At 54.5% G+C, this 21,707-nt stretch overlaps 1 protein-coding gene across 1 annotated transcript in view; it reads left to right on the forward strand.

Annotated features, from left to right (window-relative positions):
• Window positions 1-21,707, forward strand: part of FRAS1 (Fraser extracellular matrix complex subunit 1) — a gene marked incomplete at both ends in the record, with an annotated part of 117,425 nt that overhangs the window by 19,105 nt on the left and 76,613 nt on the right. The window contains 7 exons of the mRNA XM_084264163.1: window positions 12,003-12,110; window positions 15,080-15,172; window positions 16,790-16,949; window positions 17,454-17,587; window positions 18,923-19,006; window positions 19,767-19,868; window positions 20,543-20,734. Of these exons, the coding sequence (XP_084120289.1) occupies window positions 12,003-12,110; window positions 15,080-15,172; window positions 16,790-16,949; window positions 17,454-17,587; window positions 18,923-19,006; window positions 19,767-19,868; window positions 20,543-20,734 (873 nt within the window). The remainder of the gene's footprint in view (window positions 1-12,002; window positions 12,111-15,079; window positions 15,173-16,789; window positions 16,950-17,453; window positions 17,588-18,922; window positions 19,007-19,766; window positions 19,869-20,542; window positions 20,735-21,707) is intronic.

Here is a 21,707-nt window from a genome sequence, read left to right on the forward strand (position 1 = left end):
TGGGGAAGGAGCTGGAGGGCAAATCCTCTGAGGAGCAGCTGAGGGAGCTGGGGGTGTTCAGCCTGGAGAAGAGGAGGCTGAGGGGAGACCTTCTCCCCACCTCCCCTGCCCTGCCAGGAGGGTGCAGAGAGGTGGGCGATGGTTTCTTCAGCCAGGGGACAGGAGATGGGACAAGGGGCAATGGGAACAGGGCAAAAGGGCCTTTTTCCTTTCCTCTCAAAGACTCTGCTCAAGGGAACCTTCAGTCCTGCTCAAAAAATGCTCTGTGGCCAGCTGCTGTCAGTGGGAAACCAGACAACCACCAAACGGTGCCCGTTCCACCCGTCCCTTGCGCTCTTCTCCTTGGGAAGAGGAGCCCAGGAAACCCATGTGTGTTTTGTTCCTGTGTAGGATTGAACTTCAGTAGTTTTACCGAGCTGAGGAGTTGGAGTAGCAGCAGGATCTCTGTTAGCTGGTTTTTCAGCAGGGAAGTTCTGTCCCGTGGCCCTTTCCCTGGCTCTCTTGCTGTTCTCTGCTTACAGAGCTGTCTGTGTGCTCTGATAGTGTATGGCACGATGGGCTGTGAGACCAGCACGTGGTGTCTCGGTGTGACTGGAGGGACGGGTTGCTCCTGAACAAGGCTCTTACCTGGTGGGGATGGTCCCTTTGTAACCATCACTTCTTGTAAAGCTGCCACAAGATGGGTAACATGCTCCTGAGAGTAACACACAGTAAAATCCTCATTGGCCAGTGCAGGAGATGATAATCATGTCTGAACTCCTGTCTCTTCCCTTTAACTGCTCGCTAGCGCTCGACTTCAGTAGGCATCAATGATGTGAGAGAGAGTGTAAACCTGGCCTCACATCACAGGTGACAGGGGATGGCAAGCTCTGGGAGCGAGACTGCCACGGTAGATGCTTCTTAAACCGCGGCTGTCGCTGCTGTGGGGACATGAAAGTGTGGCTTTCAAGTTCTGAGCTGTTTCTGCAGAGGCTGTAACCCTGGAAAGGTCTTTATCCCGTTAGATTTTACAGAAATACACCCTTCTGGTCACAAAGAGGTACAAGCTGCTGGTCACTGCAGGGGCAGCGGGCGGTTTGCTGCCGAGCTGCAGCCAAGACATCACCCTTTGTGTTAGAGGGTGATGCTGGGTGAGGGTGCCCAGCGGGGTTTACAGGGTCACGGTGTCAGCCTGGGTTAACCTGCTGAACAGAATCTTTTTGGAGAGCCTGTGTGACCCCTGTCCTGTGTGGTGGGAACCCTACGCTGATGGTTCCTAGCTGGAGGAGACTGAGGAGTCTCGGGACCTGTTCTTTCCTCTGTCTGTTGCTCAGGGAGCCAGCAGGAATCCCACCTGGGAGCCTCCTGCTCTCCTCCTGCTCCAGGTTTTCTTCTGGCTCTTGGAGCCAGGTATGTTCACTGCAGGGTGGCCCCAGGAGCAAAGCCCAGCCTTCCCCAGCATTCTGGGTGGTGTATTTTCGTCACGGTTGCAGACCCGGTGTGGGAGTGCAGCTGTAATCACGTATGGGTGACTCTTCTGCTGGGGTAACTGAGCCTCTGTATTTTACAGACTCACCCCCTTTATTTTTCAAACCCCCTTTGTGGGATGCACACTGTGGGGTTGGGGCAGGTAGACACAGTACAGCCTGAGCACGTAACTGGGGTGGGGGCTTTACCAGTGACACCCTGTGTCTGCAGGCGTGGGAGTGGTGCCTGAACTAATCACATGGGGAAGAGTAGTAAAAGAAGGAGTGAAATACCCTGTGTGTTGGCTTGCTTTCAAGCCCAGCGTGCGCCGAGCTAGGCTGCACAGTGCTGCATCTCTGGGGAGGCTCTGCAGATGGTAATGGGATAGGAGGCAGGTTTTCCTCCTGTGGTACATCCCTGTTCCCAAGCACAGGGGGGTTCAGCTGTCTTAATGTCCCAGCCTGGTGCCGGTTGGGGTGGGGAATTTGGGATTTGCCTTGAGCAGTCTGCTTTTTGCAGGGAGAGCCCTGCCTTCCCCCAGGTCTCCATCGCGCATCTTTCATCGGCCGAAGGAAGCTGTGTTGTGTGCAGGCATCCTCCCTTCCCTCAGCTGCACGCTGGGCTTTGTAGACTTCAAAGAGACTTGGGAAGTGTCATGGTTCTGCCCAGGCAGGAGCTGGGCACCAGGCAGCCACTGGCTCTGGGGGGTGGAAGAAGGGGAAGGGGAAAGGCAAACCCAAGGCAAACCTCCCGGGCTGGGCTAAGGACAGGTCACTGGGCTGGCAGAGAAATAACAATGACAGGAATTTATAGCAAAATGTGTGAAACTGGTGATGCACAGTGAGTGTCTCACTGACCCACACAGCTCAGAGCTGCCCCAAAGCTGCACCAGCCCCAAAAACTGTGTGTGTGTGTGTGTGTGTGTGTGTGTCCCCACCATCCCCCCTTTATGCTGAGCATGAGGTAACTGGCATGGGATACCCCATTTGGCCAGTTGGGGTCACCTGTCCTGGCTGGGTCCCCTCCCATCTCCCTGGCTGCCCCCCACCTTCTCATTAGCAGGGCAGGATGAGCAATTGAAAAGCCCTTGTCTGCTGGGCAGCAACTGACCCATCCCTGTGTTACCAGCACAGCTCCCATCCCAGCTCCCAGCCACGGCACCCACCTGCTGTGAGAGAGAACAGGAACCCAGGAGAGGAAGCCAAAGAACTTCTAGTGTGCTGTGTTGGGAAGAGCTGGGTCTGCTTTTGGTTCTGCTTTGCTCCCTGGTTTTTAGGAGCCCCTTGTCAGTCCGGAGCCGCCTGATGTGTGTGTCCAAGGGGACTGTGCTGGATTGGTGCTCCTCAGGCTTCACAGGGGCAGCTCCCACGTGGCCTCCCCTCTGTTTTAACACCTTTGTCCTGGGAAGGTGCTAATGGAACCGCTTCCCCCTCGCCTGTCGCAGTCCTGGTGTGAGGAGGGTTGTGTGTATTCCCACAGCCCCTTGTAACTGCCTGTGCCAGGCTGCTCCATCCTTGCAGCTTTCCTTGTGCAGAGGCAGAGAGGCTTACAGTAAATCCAACCCCTAGGATGCTACGTGGTGGGCTTTGGGGGATTTGTGTAGACAGAGACTGTTGCTGCAGCAAAGGGCTGGTGGTGGGGAGAGTGCCCTGCCCAGGAACGCCCTTGTTCAGGGCGCTGCTGGGTGTTGGGTGGGGGCTGTGTTTACCATCGTTTCTTTCAGGCTTTCTTGGCTGGCAGAATAAACCCATAAACCTGTTCTTTGGGCCCCAGAACTTGAAAGGGAGATGAATAGCAGGACTTAAACACCTATCAGGTGGATTTAAGGCGCAGTATTTACCGCAGTGTAGGAGGGGAGCGCTGCAGTGCGTGCTGTGCTCGAGCCGGGCTGTCTCACCCTGGCTGTGCTCCTGCCAGAGCCTGGAACATCACCTCTCCTGGTGCTGAGCGGGGAGCCCGAGGCCAGACTCAGCGCTGTGACTTGGGATGTGCTTTCCAGTGCTGCTCCATTTACTCTGGGCAGCTCCAGAGAAGATAAGATTTCTTGCAAAGAACGGGCTCTGGAGAATGTGACCTGGCCCCCTGGTAATGGGCACAGCTGCCACCACCACAGCCAGCTCCTCCTCCAGCTGAGGGCTGGGCTGCCTCAGGTAAGGTGGGAGGCTTCTGAGCCTTGAGGGAGTTTGGGCTGGCTCAGCCTGGAGAGGAGAAGGCTCTGGGGGCACCTTATAGCCCCTTCCAGCCCCTGAAAGGTGCCTGTAGGAAGCTGGGGAAGAACTGTTCCCAAGGGCATGGAGCGATAGGACGACAGTGATGGTTTAAACTGGAACAGGGGAGATTTAGGTTGGGTGTCAGGAAAAAGCTCTTCAAAAAAACCCAGCAGCCTTCCAGTCCCTGAAGGGGCTCCAGGAAAGCAGAGGAAGGACTTTTCAGAAGGGCCTGGAGTGGCAGGATGAGGGGGAATGGTTTCTTATGACAATCTTCCTAAATCTTTTCGTTCTTCAGGAAAGCTGTGAATCATTTTGGGTACAGGCAGATGTTGAGCCTGGAATTCTTCCCAGACTTTCTCAAAGTCGATGCAGATGAAGGTAAAATAAAAACCTGATCAGTATCCTGCAGGAACCTGGAATGAAAAGCATTGTGGGGGTGTTTCCTAAGCCCTGGCAAACTGCCTGAGCCAAATCTTGAAAAATTAATTAAAAATACCTGGAGTCTCTCACAGTTAATCTGCTGCTTATCTTCTTTAAGAGGTAAGAGAAATAGAACACCCCCCCTCTGAAATTGGAAGCGAATAAACCCGCAGAGCAGAGCTGTGCCATATCCCAGGCTCAGTAAGCTGCAGGGAGGCAGCATGTCCTTTGGCTCAGTGTGCAGCAGCACGGCCAGAACCAGCTCACCCCGTGCCTGAGCGATCACCGGGCTGGGAAACACCCCCAGCAGCGCGGAGAGGGGCCCTGCTGGACCCTCCCTCTCAGGCTCTGGTCTCTGTGCGTGGCCAGGGGCTTCGTGCACCCCAGAGCTGCTTTGGAGAACAGCCTGAGCGAGCACCCATCCCTTTACTGACAGAGTTCAGGTGTTGAATGGAAGCAGATGCCCAGGTGATTGTTTCAGGAGTACTCAGCCCATTCTTGCTTGCTGGAGGATGGAGGGACGCTGCCTTGTCCTTCCTGCTCAGCCTGAACTCAGGGGCTGTGTGTATTGGCTCTGCTAAATATTGCATAGAGTCTCTCTTGTAGATGAAGCCAGCACTGCAGTGAAGGAGCAAAGTGCTGTGATTTATCACCATCCCCTTTTTTCTTTCAATCCATGAGTGTTGCAGAGGCTTTAGGACCATCGTGCCGGGTGGGTTTTGTCCCCCCTTCCCAGCAGCACAGTGCAGGCTTCAGTTCTCCACAAGTGAGATGCTTCTGCCCTCCTTCCTCCTTTCTCCTCTGCTGCTTCTGGTGCTGAGTTTAGAACTGGGTTAAAAGTTCCTGGTTTTTACAGCAGAACCATAAACATAATTTAAAATTACTGCCCCCATGGCAGAGATCAGAGTCACCAGGTTGGGAAAGGCCATTGAGCCCCTGGAGTCCAACCATCCCTGTCCTGTGCTGACCCAGATCCCTGAGCACCTCATCTCCCCTCTGTTAAACACACCCAGGGCTGGGACTCAGATGAAATGCAAAATGTAATAGCTGCAAAAATTAAGGCCTCAGATGTTGCTTAGGGTTTGGGTGTAAGTGCAGAAGGAAGGAATGCCTGGGTGAGAGAGAGAGAGAGTGAGAGAGAGCATCAGTGTCCTCTCCCAAGTACCCGCTATGTTTCGGTGGGAGTGGTGAACGTGGCTAACTTGCTGCCTGGCTGTGCAAGCTGGTGCCATGTATCACAGTCAGAGCTGTAGGGGTTGGAAGGGACCCCCAGAGCCCATGGGGTCCAACCCCCTGCCAAAACAGGGTCCCTAGGACAGGGCACACAGGTCGGTGTCCAGACGGGGCTGGAATCTCTCCAGAGAAGGAGACTCCACACCCCCTGGGCAGCCTGTCCCAGGGCTCCCTCACCCTCACTGGGAAGAAGTTCTTCCCCATGTTGGTGGGGAACTCCCTGTGCTCCAGCTTGAGCCCATCACCCCTTGTCCTGTCCCCACAGACACTGAGCAGAGGCTGCCCATGTCCCCTGTGTCCCACCCTTCAGCTATTGATAAACACTGATCAGATCCCCTCTCAGGCTGCTTCTCTTCCAGGACAATCTCTGTGTGTGAATCAAAAAAGGATTTTAAAGTGGAATTGGAGCGGGAGACTCGTAACTTAAAAGATACCAGGTGGGAACAGCTCTCTATTTCATTCCAGTTAGGAAAGCCTTTGGGGATTTCAGCAGCCCAGAGGAAGGTTTTAAAACCCATGTAGGTGTGAGGGAGGAAACCAAGTGGGATGCACTGAGCCCTTTCCACAGAGTCCACCTGGGGAGCTGCCCCGGTGTCTGCAATGAGTGTGGAACAAGCACAGCGTGGATGTGCTTCTGGAGTGGGTCACCCCCTCTGCAGGGACCAGGCAAGTGCAGGTTTCAGTGTGTTGGAGCAGTTTGTCCTTTCTCCTTTAATGCTCAGGGTTAAAGCAGGTGGAAACCCCCTCTGCCCTTCCCTGATACAACCTGGGTGGGTGTCTGCCAGCTCTGAACACTCCGTGGGATGCAGCTACCTTACCTTAATTATTGCTTTGTGATGCCAGATGTTCTCCTACAAGTATTTTCCTTAAACACTCCTGGCAGAGGAGGCTGTTTAACAAAGAAAGATGAGTGCAGAGATAGTGCTGCTGCCCCTGTTTCATTAGCCAGGTGCTGATAGGAATTGATTGGAAAGAGGGAGGAGTGTGGAGGGAGCAGAATAGGAACTCCAGTCCCTGAAGTGATTATTAGGCAGCAGTGTTTCTTCCAGACAGGGAAAACCCAATGTGTGTGGGGTATGTGTATGTATGTATTAATGTATAAAATACATAATTATGTATGCATTTATACATTTGTTCATATATTTATATATATGGGTTTATATTTATATATATCTTATATATGTATCCTCTCTATATACACATATATCCTTTATATGTATAAAATATATATCCTTTATATATATATTAAAATATGTGTATTTAAAATATTTATATAAGGGATACATTTGACTACAGCTGAATCTGACCAAACCTTTAGAGAGGAACACTGCTGCAGGACAGCTGTTGCTGTACACAATGATTTCTGTAGGCTGATTTAAATCATGGGTAGAACTAATGGTTTGAAAACCCCAACAATAATTGGTTTAATTAATCTGCCTTAATTAATTTTCTCTGTGTATTCGATTCGTTGGAGCCCTTTCCTAGTGCCTGTGTTTGTGTCTGTAGGAAAGAGAGGAGAAAGGTGCCTGAGTGATTTAAGAGGATGTCTCAGAACATCAGGGTCTTCCCATCCCTGGAAGAGCTCCTGGGAAGTGGCATTTGTAGGCTCTTGATTCCCACAAGGCTGGTGCAGCTGGTGAAAGACCTGACAGGTGGGGAATGTGGAAGGCACCAGAGCAATGAACCTTCTTGTCTGTAACTTTATGATTCTTAATTCTTTAATTCTTACTGGAGAAGGGGAAAGAACCAGTTGTAGTGTGGTGTCAGTCGAGCCCTGGGACAGGACAAGGGGCGATGGGCTCAAGCTGGAGCACAGGGAGTTCCCCCCAATCTGGGGAAGAACTTCTTCCCAGTGAGGGTGAGGGAGCCCTGGGACAGGCTGCCCAGGGGGTGTGGAGTCTCCTTCTCTGGAGAGATTCCAGCCCCGTCTGGACACCGACCTGTGTGCCCTGTCCCAGGGACCCTGCTGTGGCAGGGGGTTGGACCCCATGGGCTCTGGGGGGCCCTTCCAACCCCTGTGAGTCTGTGCTATGAAAACACCCTCGGTGGCAGCAGCAGCTCCCTGTTGCAGGAGATAAACCACGGAGCCCGGAGGGACACCGGGAATCCTTTCTGAGGCTCTGGGTTCCTTTCATCTCTCCCCCTCTCCGTTCACAGATCCCCTCAGCAGCACTCTCAGCCTCCCTGACGTTTGGGTTTCTTCTGCCAGTTGCCCGTATTGTCGGCTAATTGGGGTGTGAAGGCTGAATGAAAGCTGTCTCCAGAGCTGCCAAGTCTCCTCACTTGGCAGCTGGTGGTGATGCTGGCAATTGTTACCAGAAGTGTAATTGCTCCGGGCTCTGGTTTCACGAAGCAACCGGGTATTCCTCCCCCAGACACCCGATACCCCCTTTCCTCCCCTGGGAGTTACATGCAACCCAGCGCTGGGGCAGGGCGCCCTGGGGCTGCGTGGATCCCAGCTGAGCAGCACCCCTCTCCCCAGGGCATCACCACCCCTCTCCCCAACACAAGGGTGCCACCCCAGCTAAGGGATGGAGCAGCCCCCACACAATGAATTGGGTGAATTCTTCTGGCTTCTCATGGCAGGAAAGGTAATTAGTAGGGGGTGTGCTGAGCAATAACAAGCACCGTGTCCTCAGCATGATGGGGAAAGCCTTGGCTGGGGACTGCTGCCTTCCCCCTGCTTGGGAATCGCAGCAGTGCCACTGGGATGGCTGGCTTCACCAGTGTGACGTGCTACAGAGGGTGCCCCAGCCTCCAGTGACATGTCATGGATTGCCTGGATGTTTCCATGAAGCTGAGGGAGCTGGGCAGGGGGCTGGGGAGGACAGGGGCCAGCTGTTGTGTGCTGCTGATCTCCACGCTCACCCTGCCGGAGCAGAGCCCAGCCTGTTAGCAGCAGGATGGTATCCCACGGGAAGCGGCTGCCGATCCAGTTACTGGAGCTGCTCCTGTATTCGTAGTGGACTCTGATTATTTTTGGCTTGTTGAGTGGATGTTTCTTTGCTGAGGTAGCAGAGGAGCAGGTGCAGGCACATGACATTACAATAGGCAGCTGAAAAGTCATGGTGAAAGCTTTAGGCCTTTCTCTGCTCCAGTTAACACGATGGCAGCGTGACAGTGGCAAGCGCTGAGTGCTGCCAGCTGCTCTGGGCTCCCTCTGCCACACTGCCTGCTCCCAGTGGTGTCCCCCAGGGGTCTGTACTGGGACCAGTTCTGCTTAATACTTTCACCAGTGACACTGACATGAGGTTGAATGCAGCTTGGCAGATGACACCAAGCTGAGTGGGGCAGCAGACACACCAAAGGATGGGATGTCATCCGGAGGGACCTGGGGCAGTGGGGCCATGTGAACCTCACGAGGTCCAGCAAGGACCAGCACAAGGTCCTGCACCAGCTCTTCACTGTGAGGGGGGTGAGGCCCTGGCACAGGGTGCCCAGGGGGGTGGTGGCTGCCCCCTCCCTGGAGGTGTCCCAGGCTGGGTTGGATGGGCCTTGAGCAGCCTGGGCTGGTGAGAGGTGTCCCTGCCCATGGCTTGATGGTCTTTGAGGTCCCTTCCAGCCCTGCCCACGCTGTGACTCCCTGAGCCCATCTGTTCACCTTATTCCTTGTCTCAGTCCTCCTTGGCCATTACTGCTGGTTGCTTCCCCGCCCCTGCTCACGCTCTGCTCCCGTCTCTTGGGGTCTGTTTGACTTCATTCTGTGCCCTGTGATCTCTAAAGGCCTGTGAGCACATCTGACTCTCTTTGGCCCAGTTCCCCAAACCAGCCAATTAACACAGATACCTCTTTCCAGTTCAGTGGCAGTAGGTTCCCTCCCTGCTTTTGATGGAGGCAAATCCAGAGAATTAACAGATTCCAGAGGCACTGCTGGGCGGTTGAGGAATGCTTGCCCTCCTCAGAGTGCTCTGTCTGCTGTGTTCCATTAGTTAGACTGTTAATTCTGTTAGTACTTGGAAGGGAGAAAAGCCCCCTGAATTGTAAGTGATAAAAGTTCCCTCTTAACAGGGTGAGAATTTGGTGCTTGAACTGTAGCTGGTGGTTCATCCGCTGAGGGACAGTGCTGGGGAAGCGTAAGGTGGGTTTGCAGCACGTGGGTGTGAATGTCAGGAGGAGCTTTGTCACTGTGAGGGTGAGGGAGCCCTGGGACAGGCTGCCCAGGGGGTGTGGAGTCTCCTTCTCTGGAGAGATTCCAGCCCCATCTGGACACCAACCTGTGTGCCCTGTCCCAGGGACCCTGCTTTGGCAGGGGGTTGGACCCCATGGGCTCTGGGGGGCCCTTCCAACCCCACAGCTCTGTGAGTCTGTGACTTGCTTTATGCTTTGGACAGTAATGCCTGGGAGCTTTGAAGTGCCTTTGTAAGTGCTGGTGTACAGGGCAGGTAGGTGAGACCCTCATTTGGCAGCTGGGTCATTAGTATCTCATCAGCAGAGTGACTGAGCAGCCTTTCTTCTAGTACAGGGGCTTCTGTGTCCCTTCGACTGTGTTACCCCAGCTGGGGCAGACCCAGATCTCACACTGGCTAAGGGCAAAGCTGGGAAGAGCATTCCTGTGCTGCTGGCCCATATTTTGCTGCCTCGGTCATGTTTGAAGTGAAAAAGCCAAAAAGAACAATGAAAACACCAGTGGTCTGTGTTCTCCAGGTTGTAAGAGCTCTGTGCAGGCACTGAGAGCCTTATGCCTTTCTGTGTGCACAGCTGTTGGCCACACGCTTCTGTGTGACCCAGGAGCAGAGTTGGTTTGAAACACGGTCCCAAAACAGCTGGCACCCAGCAAGGCCACCGAAATGTGGGTGGACCCCTCCCTACAGGGCAGCATGGAGGTCCTGGAGCGTGTCTGCAGAAGGACAGCCAGGCTGGGGAGACCACCCAGTCCATCCCAGTAAGGTTCTGGAGGAGTGAGCACCCCAGTGGCTTCTGCGTAGGCGCTGAGCGCGTGGCCAGATCCCTCCGGGCTGATGTTCCTGGCACTCCCCAGGCAGCCTAACGAGCCTGCGGAGCCCGCGGCGCTCTCATCCCTACGCTCAGCAGTGAGAGCAGCTGTCAGCCCTTAGTGTGTTCTGAGGAGTAAACTCTGAGTCCTCCTTTTGTATCTTAATTTGCCCGTGGCTGTTCTGTGCGCTGTGAGTAAATTAAGTGCTCGGAGTAAATCACTACCTGGTGGAAAGGGGTAGTAAAGCCTGGTCTTTCCTCAAATCCATGAAAAATGCAGCTTAACAGCTCAGGTTGTGGCTGTCGGTGCCACACAGGAGAACTCCCTGCATGGTTTAAATTCAGAGGGGGGTGTGTGCACAGTGTTTGCCTCATGGAACAGTCCTCCAACAGCCATCTTCCTCTTCCCATTTTCTCTTGGTGGATTTAACTGGAGTGTTTAAAGCCCAGAGTTAAATAGGAACATAGTGCTCGTACCCTGCAGATTACCTCAGGCTGGAGTTACTGCCTGATTTATTTCCAGCTGCTGGAGAAAGGGCGAAGGGACACTGCTGAGGAGCTGAGCACAGGCAAGGTGTTTGCATACAGAACGGGGTGCAGGCGCAGGGGGAAGCCTGACAGGCAGACGTGGCCGCTTCCCTGGGATGCTGCTGATGCTGTTGGATGTCAGGATGGCTGGGAATCGCTCTTCTGGAGGTAAATAGAAGGAAGGCTTTGTTTTCCAAGCATCCTACCAAAAGTAATGAGTCCCAAGTGGCTGCTGAGACCTTGGAGAAGCTGGTGGGGGAGAAGAAGTAGTCTGGCAAGTATCCAGGCTGCTGGATGGAGGCCGGAGTCGCATCTCCAGGGCGCGGTGGCGGCGTGGGATCACGACCTCGGAGCGGGCAGCATGGGAAGGGGCCAGGGCGGGGTGGTGAGACCCCTGTGAATTAGCTGAGCCTGTTCCGGGCGGCTGCACTGATCGAGTGGTGATGACAGCGAGTTCCAGGCCCGTCCGATGCGCTGCTCTGGGTCAGAGTCCCCTTCACGTGGGAATAAACACCACCAGGATGGTCTGTTTCCATGATCCTGCAGACTGGACAGCTTTTCCTGGTGAGGGTGAGGGAGCCCTGGGACAGGCTGCCCAGGGGGTGTGGAGTCTCCTTCTCTGGAGAGATTCCAGCCCCGTCTGGACACCGATCTGTGTGCCCTGTCCCAGGGACCCTGCTTGGGCAGGGGGTTGGACCCCATGGGCTCTGGGAGTCCCTTCTGACCCCTGTGATTCTGTGAATCTGTGATCTTGAATGTTATAGTCAACAGCTTGTTTGGATTCAAGCATGACAGCATTTAGCTGCATCCCCCTTCAGCTCCTGGGGTGCTGTGTGGTGCTCAGCTCTGGCCTTGGAGCGGGTTACCCGTCAAGCAAGCTCAGCACAAGCTGGGATCATACCAGCACCTGCTGTTTGGACAGTCTGCACCACATTAGAGAGTTTTCCAGAGCTTTTATCACCCTGAGGTTACCAGAGGTTGTGTCCTATGGATTATCTTGCTGTTGGAGTTGATTATTTGCCATGCATGGCCTTGCCTTTCCACTGTGTGTCTGAGTTACTGAACAGATAGGCCCCAAGGTGTGCGTGACAAGCCTGTGGGAGGGAGGGGTGCTCTGCTGCAGGCTCTACTCTTCCAGTCTGGCTTGAGGCAGTTGAGCCACTTGCTGTTGTGTAAAACAGCGTGTGCCTTGTGCTGCCTGAGCCTCCACTGAAACCTTCTGTTGATCTGCAGAACAACACCCTGTGGAAGCCGGACTCCTGCCGAGACTGCCGTTGCCGTGGTGGTGTTGTCACCTGCGAGCCCGTCGCCTGCCAGCGCCCTGGGTGTGACTTCCAGAAGGTAAGGGGCTGGACTGTCCAGCGCTGGCTGGCCCGGCACTGTGGGGTCACTCCCCAGTCCCCAGCCTTCCCCTGCTCTAACCCCCTGCAATTAACGCGCTCGTTTGGGTCTGCTACGCTGCGTTCCCTTGGGGTGATGGGTCCTGCAGTCCTGTGGAAGCAAAGCTGCTCCCGTGGGAAGAGGGACACAGAAAGAGGAGTCAGTGGGAGGTGTTTCCCTGGAGGAACTGGGGCAGGTGAGCTGGTCGCTTATCTTTGTGACAGCCCCTGTACCAACCTTCTGGGCTCAGCTGCCTCTCCCTGCAGCCCCTTCTTAACCCCAGGCTCTGATTCACAGCAAGATTTGGGGGAAGCAGACAGGAGGAGTGAAATCCCTCTTCGCCTCCTGGGGCGTGTGTGGCTGCCCAGGGTCAGGCGCAGTCGCTGTGCCCTTCGCTTCTCATCGCCGCACGCGACGCACGGGCAAAGCCCAGCACGTGAAGCCTTTGTCTCCCTCACCATGCTACAGCCAGGGGCTTGGTGCTGGGACAGCTTGCAGCCTGCCTCTGCTCCAGGGGCGGTCTGGTCCCCAAGGGAACCTTCTGAGCTGGGTTCAGACCTCCCAGCATGAGTCCTTTGCTGGAATGCAGAGCTGGGTCTCCCTCAAACATGCGGATGGACGCTTTCCACTCTGTTGGGCAACAACAGAGCTGAGCTTGTCTTGTCTTGGGGCTTCTTCTGCCTCACCATGGTTGTTGGGCTTTCATTGTCTCCTGTTTATCTTTCTCTGGCCAAGCCTTCATTAATGGCTGGAGCTAATTGGCCGTGGAATTGGTCTTGCATTAGCATCTGGATTACTGGGGTAGCACGCCTGAACGGCAGTGAGTGTTGTAAAGAGCCTCTGCCAACAGCATTATGTGGCCTTATGAAGCAGGTTAAACTCTGTCCTCATATGGCAGCATTAACAAGGAAATCATTTTGATTCTTAGCAGTTTCCCCCATTATTATCACTGTACTGATTAAGGTGAGGCTGAAATGGGAACATTTTTCTGTGCTCAAGAGGAGAGGAATCAACAGTGTGCTGCTGTGCCACACCTGACCTGGAACCTGATGGCAGTGAAGGAAAATGGATTTCCAGCCTGAAATGAGTCCTTGGGACGCTTTGACATGGGCAGGCTGCAAGACAAAGAGTTTAAGTGTTCCATAAAGCTCTGGCCATTGAAATGCTGGAAAGGATCACTGAGGATCTTGGAAGGAAAAAATCCAGCCAGCCTTCAAGCATGAACAGAGCTGAGCAAGGTCAGAAATCACCATTCCTCTCCATGCTGTAGTTCTTAGCTGCTTATGATGAGCTTGACACTGATATCACTGATGTAGGTGTAAGCAACACCCAGCAGCCTTTGCAAACAGTGTAGGTACTCGGTGGTGTTGTAACCATCTGTACGTGAAGCTTGCTGCTGGGTGTGCTGGGTGCTCAGGCAGCTGGGGAATGGGCAAACTAAACCCCCTTTCTGGTGTGTGAACCCACACGAGCCAGCGACCAAGAAGGGTTTCTGCACCACAGGATCACTGCTGAGCAGGGCTTGGTGCTTCAGGCTACAGGAAAGGATTCATTTTGTTTCCCATCTCCTAAAAACCACGGCGCTGAAGGACACCTTGAAGTGAGAGACTTCATTTGGTTTGAAATGATTCTGGTCACTGCCACCATTCAAATAAAGGGGTGAAAGGTGGAGGGCAGCGTTTTGGCACCTCAGTGTCTTCATTTCTTACCAGAACCTGGCAAACGATGACTCCCTTCTGAGCAGGAAGCTCAGAGGCTGGCTGTAGCCTTTCAAAGAGGAAAGGACGTGGTCCATCTCCTGAGAAGCACCTTGGCAGTACTGTGAGGAAAAGGACCTTGTGGATAAAACTCCCTACATCTCACTACCTGAACCTGACGTGCTCTCCTCTGGTTTGGCTTTGCTGCTTTCCCCTCTCCAGCTCCTGTGCTCCCATCAGCAACACTGTTTGATCCTGATTTGTTACTCTCTGTGGGAGGAAAACACCCCGATCGTGCCTCAGGTGGTACCAGGGGCACTCAGACCTGGTCACCATCAGCAGCAACGCCCTTGCACAGCAAGAAGCTCCAGCAGCTGATGCTGTCCTGTCTGTGGGATGCTTCACCAGGCCTGCAGTGTTTCACGTGCAGCTGGGAGGAACGTGAGGACACTGCTTTGGGGAGCCAGTGGAGACATTTCCAATGACTGGAGTCCACCATCCTTCCCTGTGTCAGCTGGTGTCTGTACTGGCACGCTTTCCCCATCGCCTGATGAGTGGCTTCCATCAGCCTCTCCTCCTTCCCTGCTGCCAAACAGCACGTGGCAAGTGGTCAGCTTGCTCAGCCCCTGGAATGTGCAGAGGAAAGTGGTAGTAGTATCCCCTGACTGTGTTGGGCTTGGAAGGGCATACCTTTTTTCCTGGTGTAAAACAGACAGGGATCTCCTGGAGAGAGTCCAGCAGAGGGTACGGAGGGGATGAAGGGCCTGGAGCATCTCCCCTGCGAGGAAAGGCTGAGTGAGCTGGGGCTGTTCAGCCTGGAGAGAAGCAGCCTGAGAGGGGATCTGATCAATGGGGATCAATAGCTGAAGGGTGGGACACAGGGGGACATGGGCAGCCTCTGCTCAGTGTCTATGGGGACAGGACAAGGGGTGATGGGCTCAAGTTGGAGCACAGGGAGTTCCCCACCAATCTGGGGAAGAACTTCTTCCCAGTGAGGGTGAGGGAGCCCTGGGACAGGCTGCCCAGGGGGTGTGGAGTCTCCTTCTCTGGAGAGATTCCAGCCCCATCTGATCACCTGTGTGCCCTGTCCCAGGGACCCTGCTTGGGCAGGGGGTTGGACCCCATGGGTTCTGGAGGTCCCTTCCAACCCCTTCAGCTCTGTGAGTCTGTGTGTGATTGCCTTGGAGTCTCTATTTCATGTCAGCCACTCATGGGATCCTTGTATCTTTCTAGGGAGAAGTGCTCCAAATACCCCCCAACAAGTGCTGCCCCGAGTGCGTGTCTGGAGCTGAAGGATTCTGCCAGCACGAAGGACAGGTTCACAGTGTGAGTGCTCTGCCATGGTCCTCTCCATGTCAGTCCTCTCTGTTTGATCCAGGTCATGAAGGATGCTCTGCTGACCTGTGGGAGAGGGACAGACCCCTGGGCTTGTGCTCTGTCCCTGTCAGATACCTTAACACAGCAGGACTTTGCTCAGCAGGGTTTGCAGCAAAGGGAATGTCACTGAGTAATAGTGACAGTTAATTAATAGTGACATTTCAGGGGAGAAAGTTTCACACTCATTCATTCACTTTGCTGATTCTGGGGGTGATTGAGACCATGTAGTCCCATTCAGGAGGGGAGGAAAGCCCTTGAACTTGGCCTAGCAGCTATCCCTCAGAAGGCTTTCCTGTCAGCAGCCATCTGTGCCAGCAGATTGACAGCTGTGGCACGACCTGGGGTCTGTACTTTGTAACCCTAAAGCATTCAGGAGGCAGGGTCAGGATGCAGCTCCACCTGAGGGGCTGGAAGGCCAAGGCAATGAAGTGAAGTGCCTCCAGATAAGCAATAAAGAAAGATTGATGGTTAGTAGTTAATGAATGATGTCAGACAATAGGCAAGTGTAGAACAGGGGCTTAAGGGTGGCTGGCATGGATCTGTTGTGAGCCCAGCAAGGACTGGAGTCAGAGGGGTAGCACACCCATCCTCCTCTCATTTTTCAGGGTACACCTGGGTTGGGTGATGCTGTGGTAAATCAGATCACACCCTGGTTTATCTTCCTGCTGCATTTTGCTGTGTTATATTCCTGCTGCAGCTGTTGTCCTGTGGCTCTCTCAGCCTTGGGATACAGAGTCAGGTGAATACATGGGCATCCCCACACGTTCCAATATATGGGCATGGTGGTGCCTGTAGTACACTGGCACACCCCAGTGCCACTGACAGGTGTTCTGGTCAGTGCCAAGTCTCACCCTGATGGTTGGCACGGGTTCCCTGTGGGAAGAAGTCCTCATGGCTGTCAGTAAGCTGCTGTGGTCCTTTCTCACTTGCCTTTCATCCTGCAGGTATCTAGCTAGCGACCCTGCTGTAGTGATAGCTCCAGCAAAGACAGTCTCTAGCCTCTATCCAGCAAAAGTTTTTTCATCCCCTGCCTAATTCAGGTCAAAATTACTGTTCTCTGTTTGTCAGGGAGTGTTGCAGTACCCCAACGTGATTCTTCTTGGGGCCAGTTCCTCCTCACTGTGCCTCAGGGCAGAGATACTGGTTTCTACATTAACGAATACACAACTCTGAGTGAAATCTCATCAGATTTAAGCGTGTTAAGTATGTGGGGTGGGTGGTGTTCACCAGGCTCCCTCACAGTCAGGTGTGTGTTGGGGCCCACACTGAAGAACTCCTGTAACCTTAGCAGCTTGCCCTGAGGACGCTGGGGTGGAGGGGGGATGTATCCAGCAGCCTGGCTCTGTTGCCACCCTGCAACAGGAAAGCAGATGAAGCTGATCTTCAGGTTTGCTACTCTGCCCCAGCGCTGCAACCAGGAGTAAGGGCTACAACAGGCCTGGAAAAAGGCCAAGTTGATGGTAACGCAGGAGGGGGGTGAAGGGTAGAGGATCTATTCACAGCTCTCGTTGGCAGCTGGGCTCATGCCTGTGTTTCCTGTGCCTTTGGCTGTGTTGTGCACTGCAGCATGGCACGCAGTGGACCAGCTCTGGATGTGTCCGGTGTTCCTGCGCCCATGGCAACGTGAGCTGCACCCCAACCGCCTGCCCAGCCCTCACCTGTGGACCAGGGGAGCTGCAGTACACCCCCCAGGGATCCTGCTGCCCCAAATGTGTGGGCAGGGGTGGTGAGTATCACCTGTGCAGCGGGCAGTGTCTGCCTTCATTGATCTGAGCAGTAGGTCACTGGAGATCTCCTGTCAGTCCCAAATCTGGAAAGGTTTTTGGGTCTGTTGGGGTCAGGTGTGTCCCTTAATTCTCTTTCTGTCCTGCTGCCACATCTACATGTTTAACAGCTTCACTGGCAGGCCAAGAGGAAGCGATGAGCTTCCAGCACTGAGCAGAGGTGCTTCAGATGTCCTTAGTTTGTAGAGTAAAATCTGGAAGAACACAAGACGTGGGTATTTCCTACGTATGGAGGGAGCCTGTGGCTCTCACAGACTCGGACTGCGCGTTCCCAACGTGCCTGAGCTATTGGGTGCCTCTCTCACTGAAGTCCCGGGGCTGAAGTGCAGCCAGGGCAGAACTGGGAGTTCTGGGAACACAAAGATCTGTGTCTCAGTGGTGGCTGGAGGAAAAGGGAGCCAGGGGCGTTGGGAAAGCAACTCACCTGTTGTGCTTGTGTCTCTCAGAGCCTTGCTCCTTCGACGGGCGCTGGTTCCGGAGCGGAGAGGACTGGCGCCTGGGCCGGTGCGCCAGGTGTGTCTGCAGGGATGGCGCAGCCCAGTGCTTCACAGCGTCCTGCCAGCCCCTGCTGTGCGGCCAGGTCAGCGCCCACCCGCCTGCCAGGATCGCTGCCCGTGGCTCTCTGCCCTGGCAAGGTCCATTTCTTGTGCAGATGGACGAACCAGGGTGTGAATCTTCTGTGTGGCAAGGGGGAGGTTTGGAAACCTCCCACGAGTGGAGTTGTGATGTGTGGAGGTGGGAATGAGCATTAAGTCTGTCTGTACCCGGGCTGTGCTGCGCTCTCTCTCCCCTAACACCTTCTTTTCACCTCCACGTTACTCTCTGGATGCTCCCACTGGCTGTGAAGCACTGACAGCCTCTAAAGAAAGAGCTTTTTGGATCATATTGGAAAAATTATGTAGGGTCGATCAGGAAACATTTGTATTGCTGTGGGGGAAGGGATGAGGACACAGGATTTCTACAGGCAGCTCAACACTTCCTCCCAGCTCAGTGTCATCATTGATAATTTTTCTACAAAGCCTTCCACTCTCTTGGAAAGCTCCTGATCCCACTAGAGGAGGTAGCAGGGCTTGGCATTTCTGCTCTGCTTTCAGGCCAGAATTCGGTCCTGGGTCATCCTGGCATGGCTGGAGGGAGGGAGGTGCTGGTGAAGAACAGTGTTCTGTAGCAGGGGAATTACAGGAACGTTTGGGATGGGTGGAACAGAGCCAGGCAGGAGCTGTTACATTGATGGGAAGTGCCAACCTATCCCAACATGATTTAAATCAGTCAGGAAGGGGTTGAAATTGGGGTGATCCAGTGTCAGAGCATCATGTAACACCCCTACAGGCAGCTGCACTGGGTGGGTTTACAACAGTGCAGGTGCCTGAGAGACCAGGAGTGGAAATCACGTATCCACAGCCTCAAAATGTGGTGCCAGGGAAAAAGAAACCCTGCCCAAGCCCTGTGCTCTCCATCTCTTGCTTTCGTCTGCTCCTCTGCACAGCCTTGTGTATGCTCCTGTCTCCTGCATGCACCCCTGTGCCTGGATAGATGCACTTCATCTCCTGTGTGTGTGTGTGTGTGTGTGTGTGTGTCTGTCTGTCTGTCTGTGTCTGTGTGTGTGTCTGTGTGTGTCTGTGTGTGTGTGTGTGTGTCTGTGTCTGTGTGTGTCTGTGTGTGTGTGTGTGTCTGCATTCATGTGCCTGCCTGTGCACTCAGACCTCAGCTGCCACCCAAAGCAGCCCAGACAACAGGCTGAAGGAAACACCTTCCCAGGTTCCTACGCTGCCCTTGTGCTGTGAAGCCTGCTGCTGGGTATCAGAGCCTAACAGGGCAGTGCCTGGGGCAATCACACAGATCCTGGCCGTGATGCTGAGCCCCAGGTTGGCTTTCCATGCTCCTGTTTCACTTGTCTCTCCTGCTGTCTCTTCAGGATGAAGTTGTGTTCCTGCCTCCTGGAAGATGCTGCCCGGGATGTGTTCCGAAGCCCTGCTCGGTGTCAGGAACAGTGTACCAGGTACCCTCTGATGAGACACACTGGGAGGTGGCTGTTCACAGCAAGTTCTGGTGCATCTCTCTCTCCCTTCTCCATGACACCTGACTTTCTGCCAGTGCTGATAGCTTAGTCCAACTGTTGCTTTTATTTTCCTTCCAGGAGAGCCAAAAGCTTTGAAGGAAATCAGGACTAGCTAGGGTCTGCTGGCAAGAGAAGGGAAGTGTGCAGGGTGGAGCAGGTTAGGCACTCTCTTTCCACACTTCTTTGAAGGAGGAAAGCACAAAGCACTGCTGAAGATCAAATCATTAATTCTGAGATTAATTTTCATCCCATCAGCTGAAGTTAATTCAGTGCATTGTTTTGTGTCCAGAAGGATGGGGGGTTTTCTCCTAGTTATTCTGGTTTGCTAACAATAGTAATTAATATCTCACCAATGGCACTGGCTGGCAGTTAATGAGACATAACATAACCCACCATGGTGTCATCTAGACCTCGTGCCTCTTCCTCCTGCTTGATGATCACATAAAGATAAGCCCTTTTTATGAAGCCTTTATTATCAGATACAGACACAGGGAAGGAGCCATCGGATTCCATAAGCAGCAGAGAGTTCTGGAAAGAATTTGCTTGGTCATGAGGAGTGTGTAACAGCTGTGTGTGTGCTCTGCCCCAACAGCTCTGTGTGTGCTCTGCCCCAACAGCTGTGTGTGTGTGCTCTGCCCCAACAGCTGTGTGTGTGTGCTCTGCCCCAACAGCTGTGTGTGTGTGTGCTCTGCCCCAACAGCATGGTGAGCAGTGGAAAGAAAATGCCTGCACCACGTGTGTGTGTCACAGAGGAGAGGTCAGATGTCTGAGGGAGACCTGCGACGCTGCCGCCTGTGCGAAGGTGGGTAGGAATCACAGTCACAGGGGGTGGAAGGGCCCCCCAGAGCCCATGGGGTCCAACCCCCTGCCCAAGCAGGGTCCCTAGGACAGTGCACACAGGGCGGTGTCCAGACAGGGCTGGAATCTCTCCAGAGAAGGAGACTCCACACCCCCTGGGCAGCCTGTCCCAGGGCTCCCTCACCCTCACTGGGAAGAAGTTCTTCCCCACATTGGGGGGGAACTCCCTGGGCTCCAACTTGAGCCCATCGCCCCTTGTCCTGTCCCCACAGACACTGAGCAGAGGCTGCCCATGTCCCCTGTGTCCCACCCTTCAGCTATTGATCCCCATGGATCAGATCCCCTCTCAGGCTGCTTCTCTCCAGGCTGAACAGCCCCAGGTCACTCAGCCTTTCCTCACAGGGGAGATGCTCCAGGCCCTTCATCCCCTCCGTACCCTCTGCTGGGCTCTCTCCAGGAGATCCCTGGCTGTTTTGTCCCAGGGAGCCCAGCACTGGACACAACACTCCAGGTGGGGCCTGAGCAGGGCAGAGCAGAGTTGGGGGATCCCCTCCTTTGACCCGCTGGCCATGATCCTTTTGATCATTCCCCTCTGACCCCCTCCCTGGCTGCAGGAGTCACTGTGCTGGTGCCAGCGGGTTCCCTCAGGCCTGCTGAGTCCCTGCTGGTGTTTTGCAGGGGGAGAGCAAAGTGCAGCGCCTTGGGAAGTGCTGTGAGGAGTGTGTGTCTTCCAAGGGAAGCTGCCTGCACGGCGGCACGGCCAGGTACCACGGTGAGATGTGGCACAGTGCTGGCTGTGACTTCTGCCTGTGCGACGAGGGGCGAGTGTCGTGCCGGGAAGCAGAGTGTGCTGCTCTGCAGTGTGCCAAGGTAAGGGAGGTGTTCTTCTTCCTCTCAAGTCTTGTGGAAAGGAGAGCAGTAGACTGTGGGGTTTCCAAGCTTGGTTTGCTGCTCAGAGTGCTTGCACTGGGAGCAGGCTGGGGTGACTCCTTTCCCTCAGCTTCCCTCCCGCTGTTGTCTGCCTGGTATGAAGCAGGGGCAGACACCCAGAGGCTTTGGTGACTGCTGGCTGTACCAGGAGCTCAGCGTGGGGAGGTGTGTGTGGGTCAGAGACAGTTCAGAGCTAAAGAGGCATTCCTTTTATCCTCATCCCACGTGGTGCAGGTGGCTTCAGTAAGGCAGTTAAACGTGGAAGTTGGTGTTCTACTTCTGTCCCTTTTTTCTGTGCTATTCCTGGCACAGAGGTGAAGCTGATAAGGTATTTTATTCCCAGTGTGTCTACTCCAAACCTGGGTCCTCCCCCCTCAGGTTATGTTTTATTTGCTCTATAGTAGTTAGACTGGTCTGGGTTGGAAGGGACCCCAAGGGTCCCAGAGCTCCAACCCCCTGCCACAGGCAGGGACACCAACCTCCAGGCCTGGAGCTACACAAGGTTGCCCAGGGCCCCAGCCAACCTGGCCATGAACACCCCCAGGGATGGGGCACCCACCCCCCTCTCTGGGCAGCCCATTCCAGCCCCTCACCACTCTCTCTGCAAAGAACTTCCCCCCCAGTCTCTCCTCTCCCCCTTCCCTCCTCCAGCTTCACTCCATCCCCCTTGTCCTGCCAGTCTCTGCCCTTTAACAAGCCCATTCCCCTCCTGTTCCTGGGGTCCCTTCAGGGACTGGGAGGCTGCAGTGAGGTCCCCCCACAGCCTTCTCTTCTCCAGGCTGACCCAGCCCAGCTCCCTCAGCCTCTCTCCATAGGGAGCTGCTCCAGCCCTCTGAGCATCTCTGTGGCTCCTCTGACCCCTCTCCAACAGCCCCACATCTTCCTTGTCCTGGGGCCCCAGCTCTGGACACAG

The sequence above is a fragment of the Gallinula chloropus genome (genome assembly GCF_964237585.1).
Source record: "Gallinula chloropus genome assembly, chromosome: 4".
NCBI classification, from domain to species: domain Eukaryota; kingdom Metazoa; phylum Chordata; class Aves; order Gruiformes; family Rallidae; genus Gallinula; species Gallinula chloropus.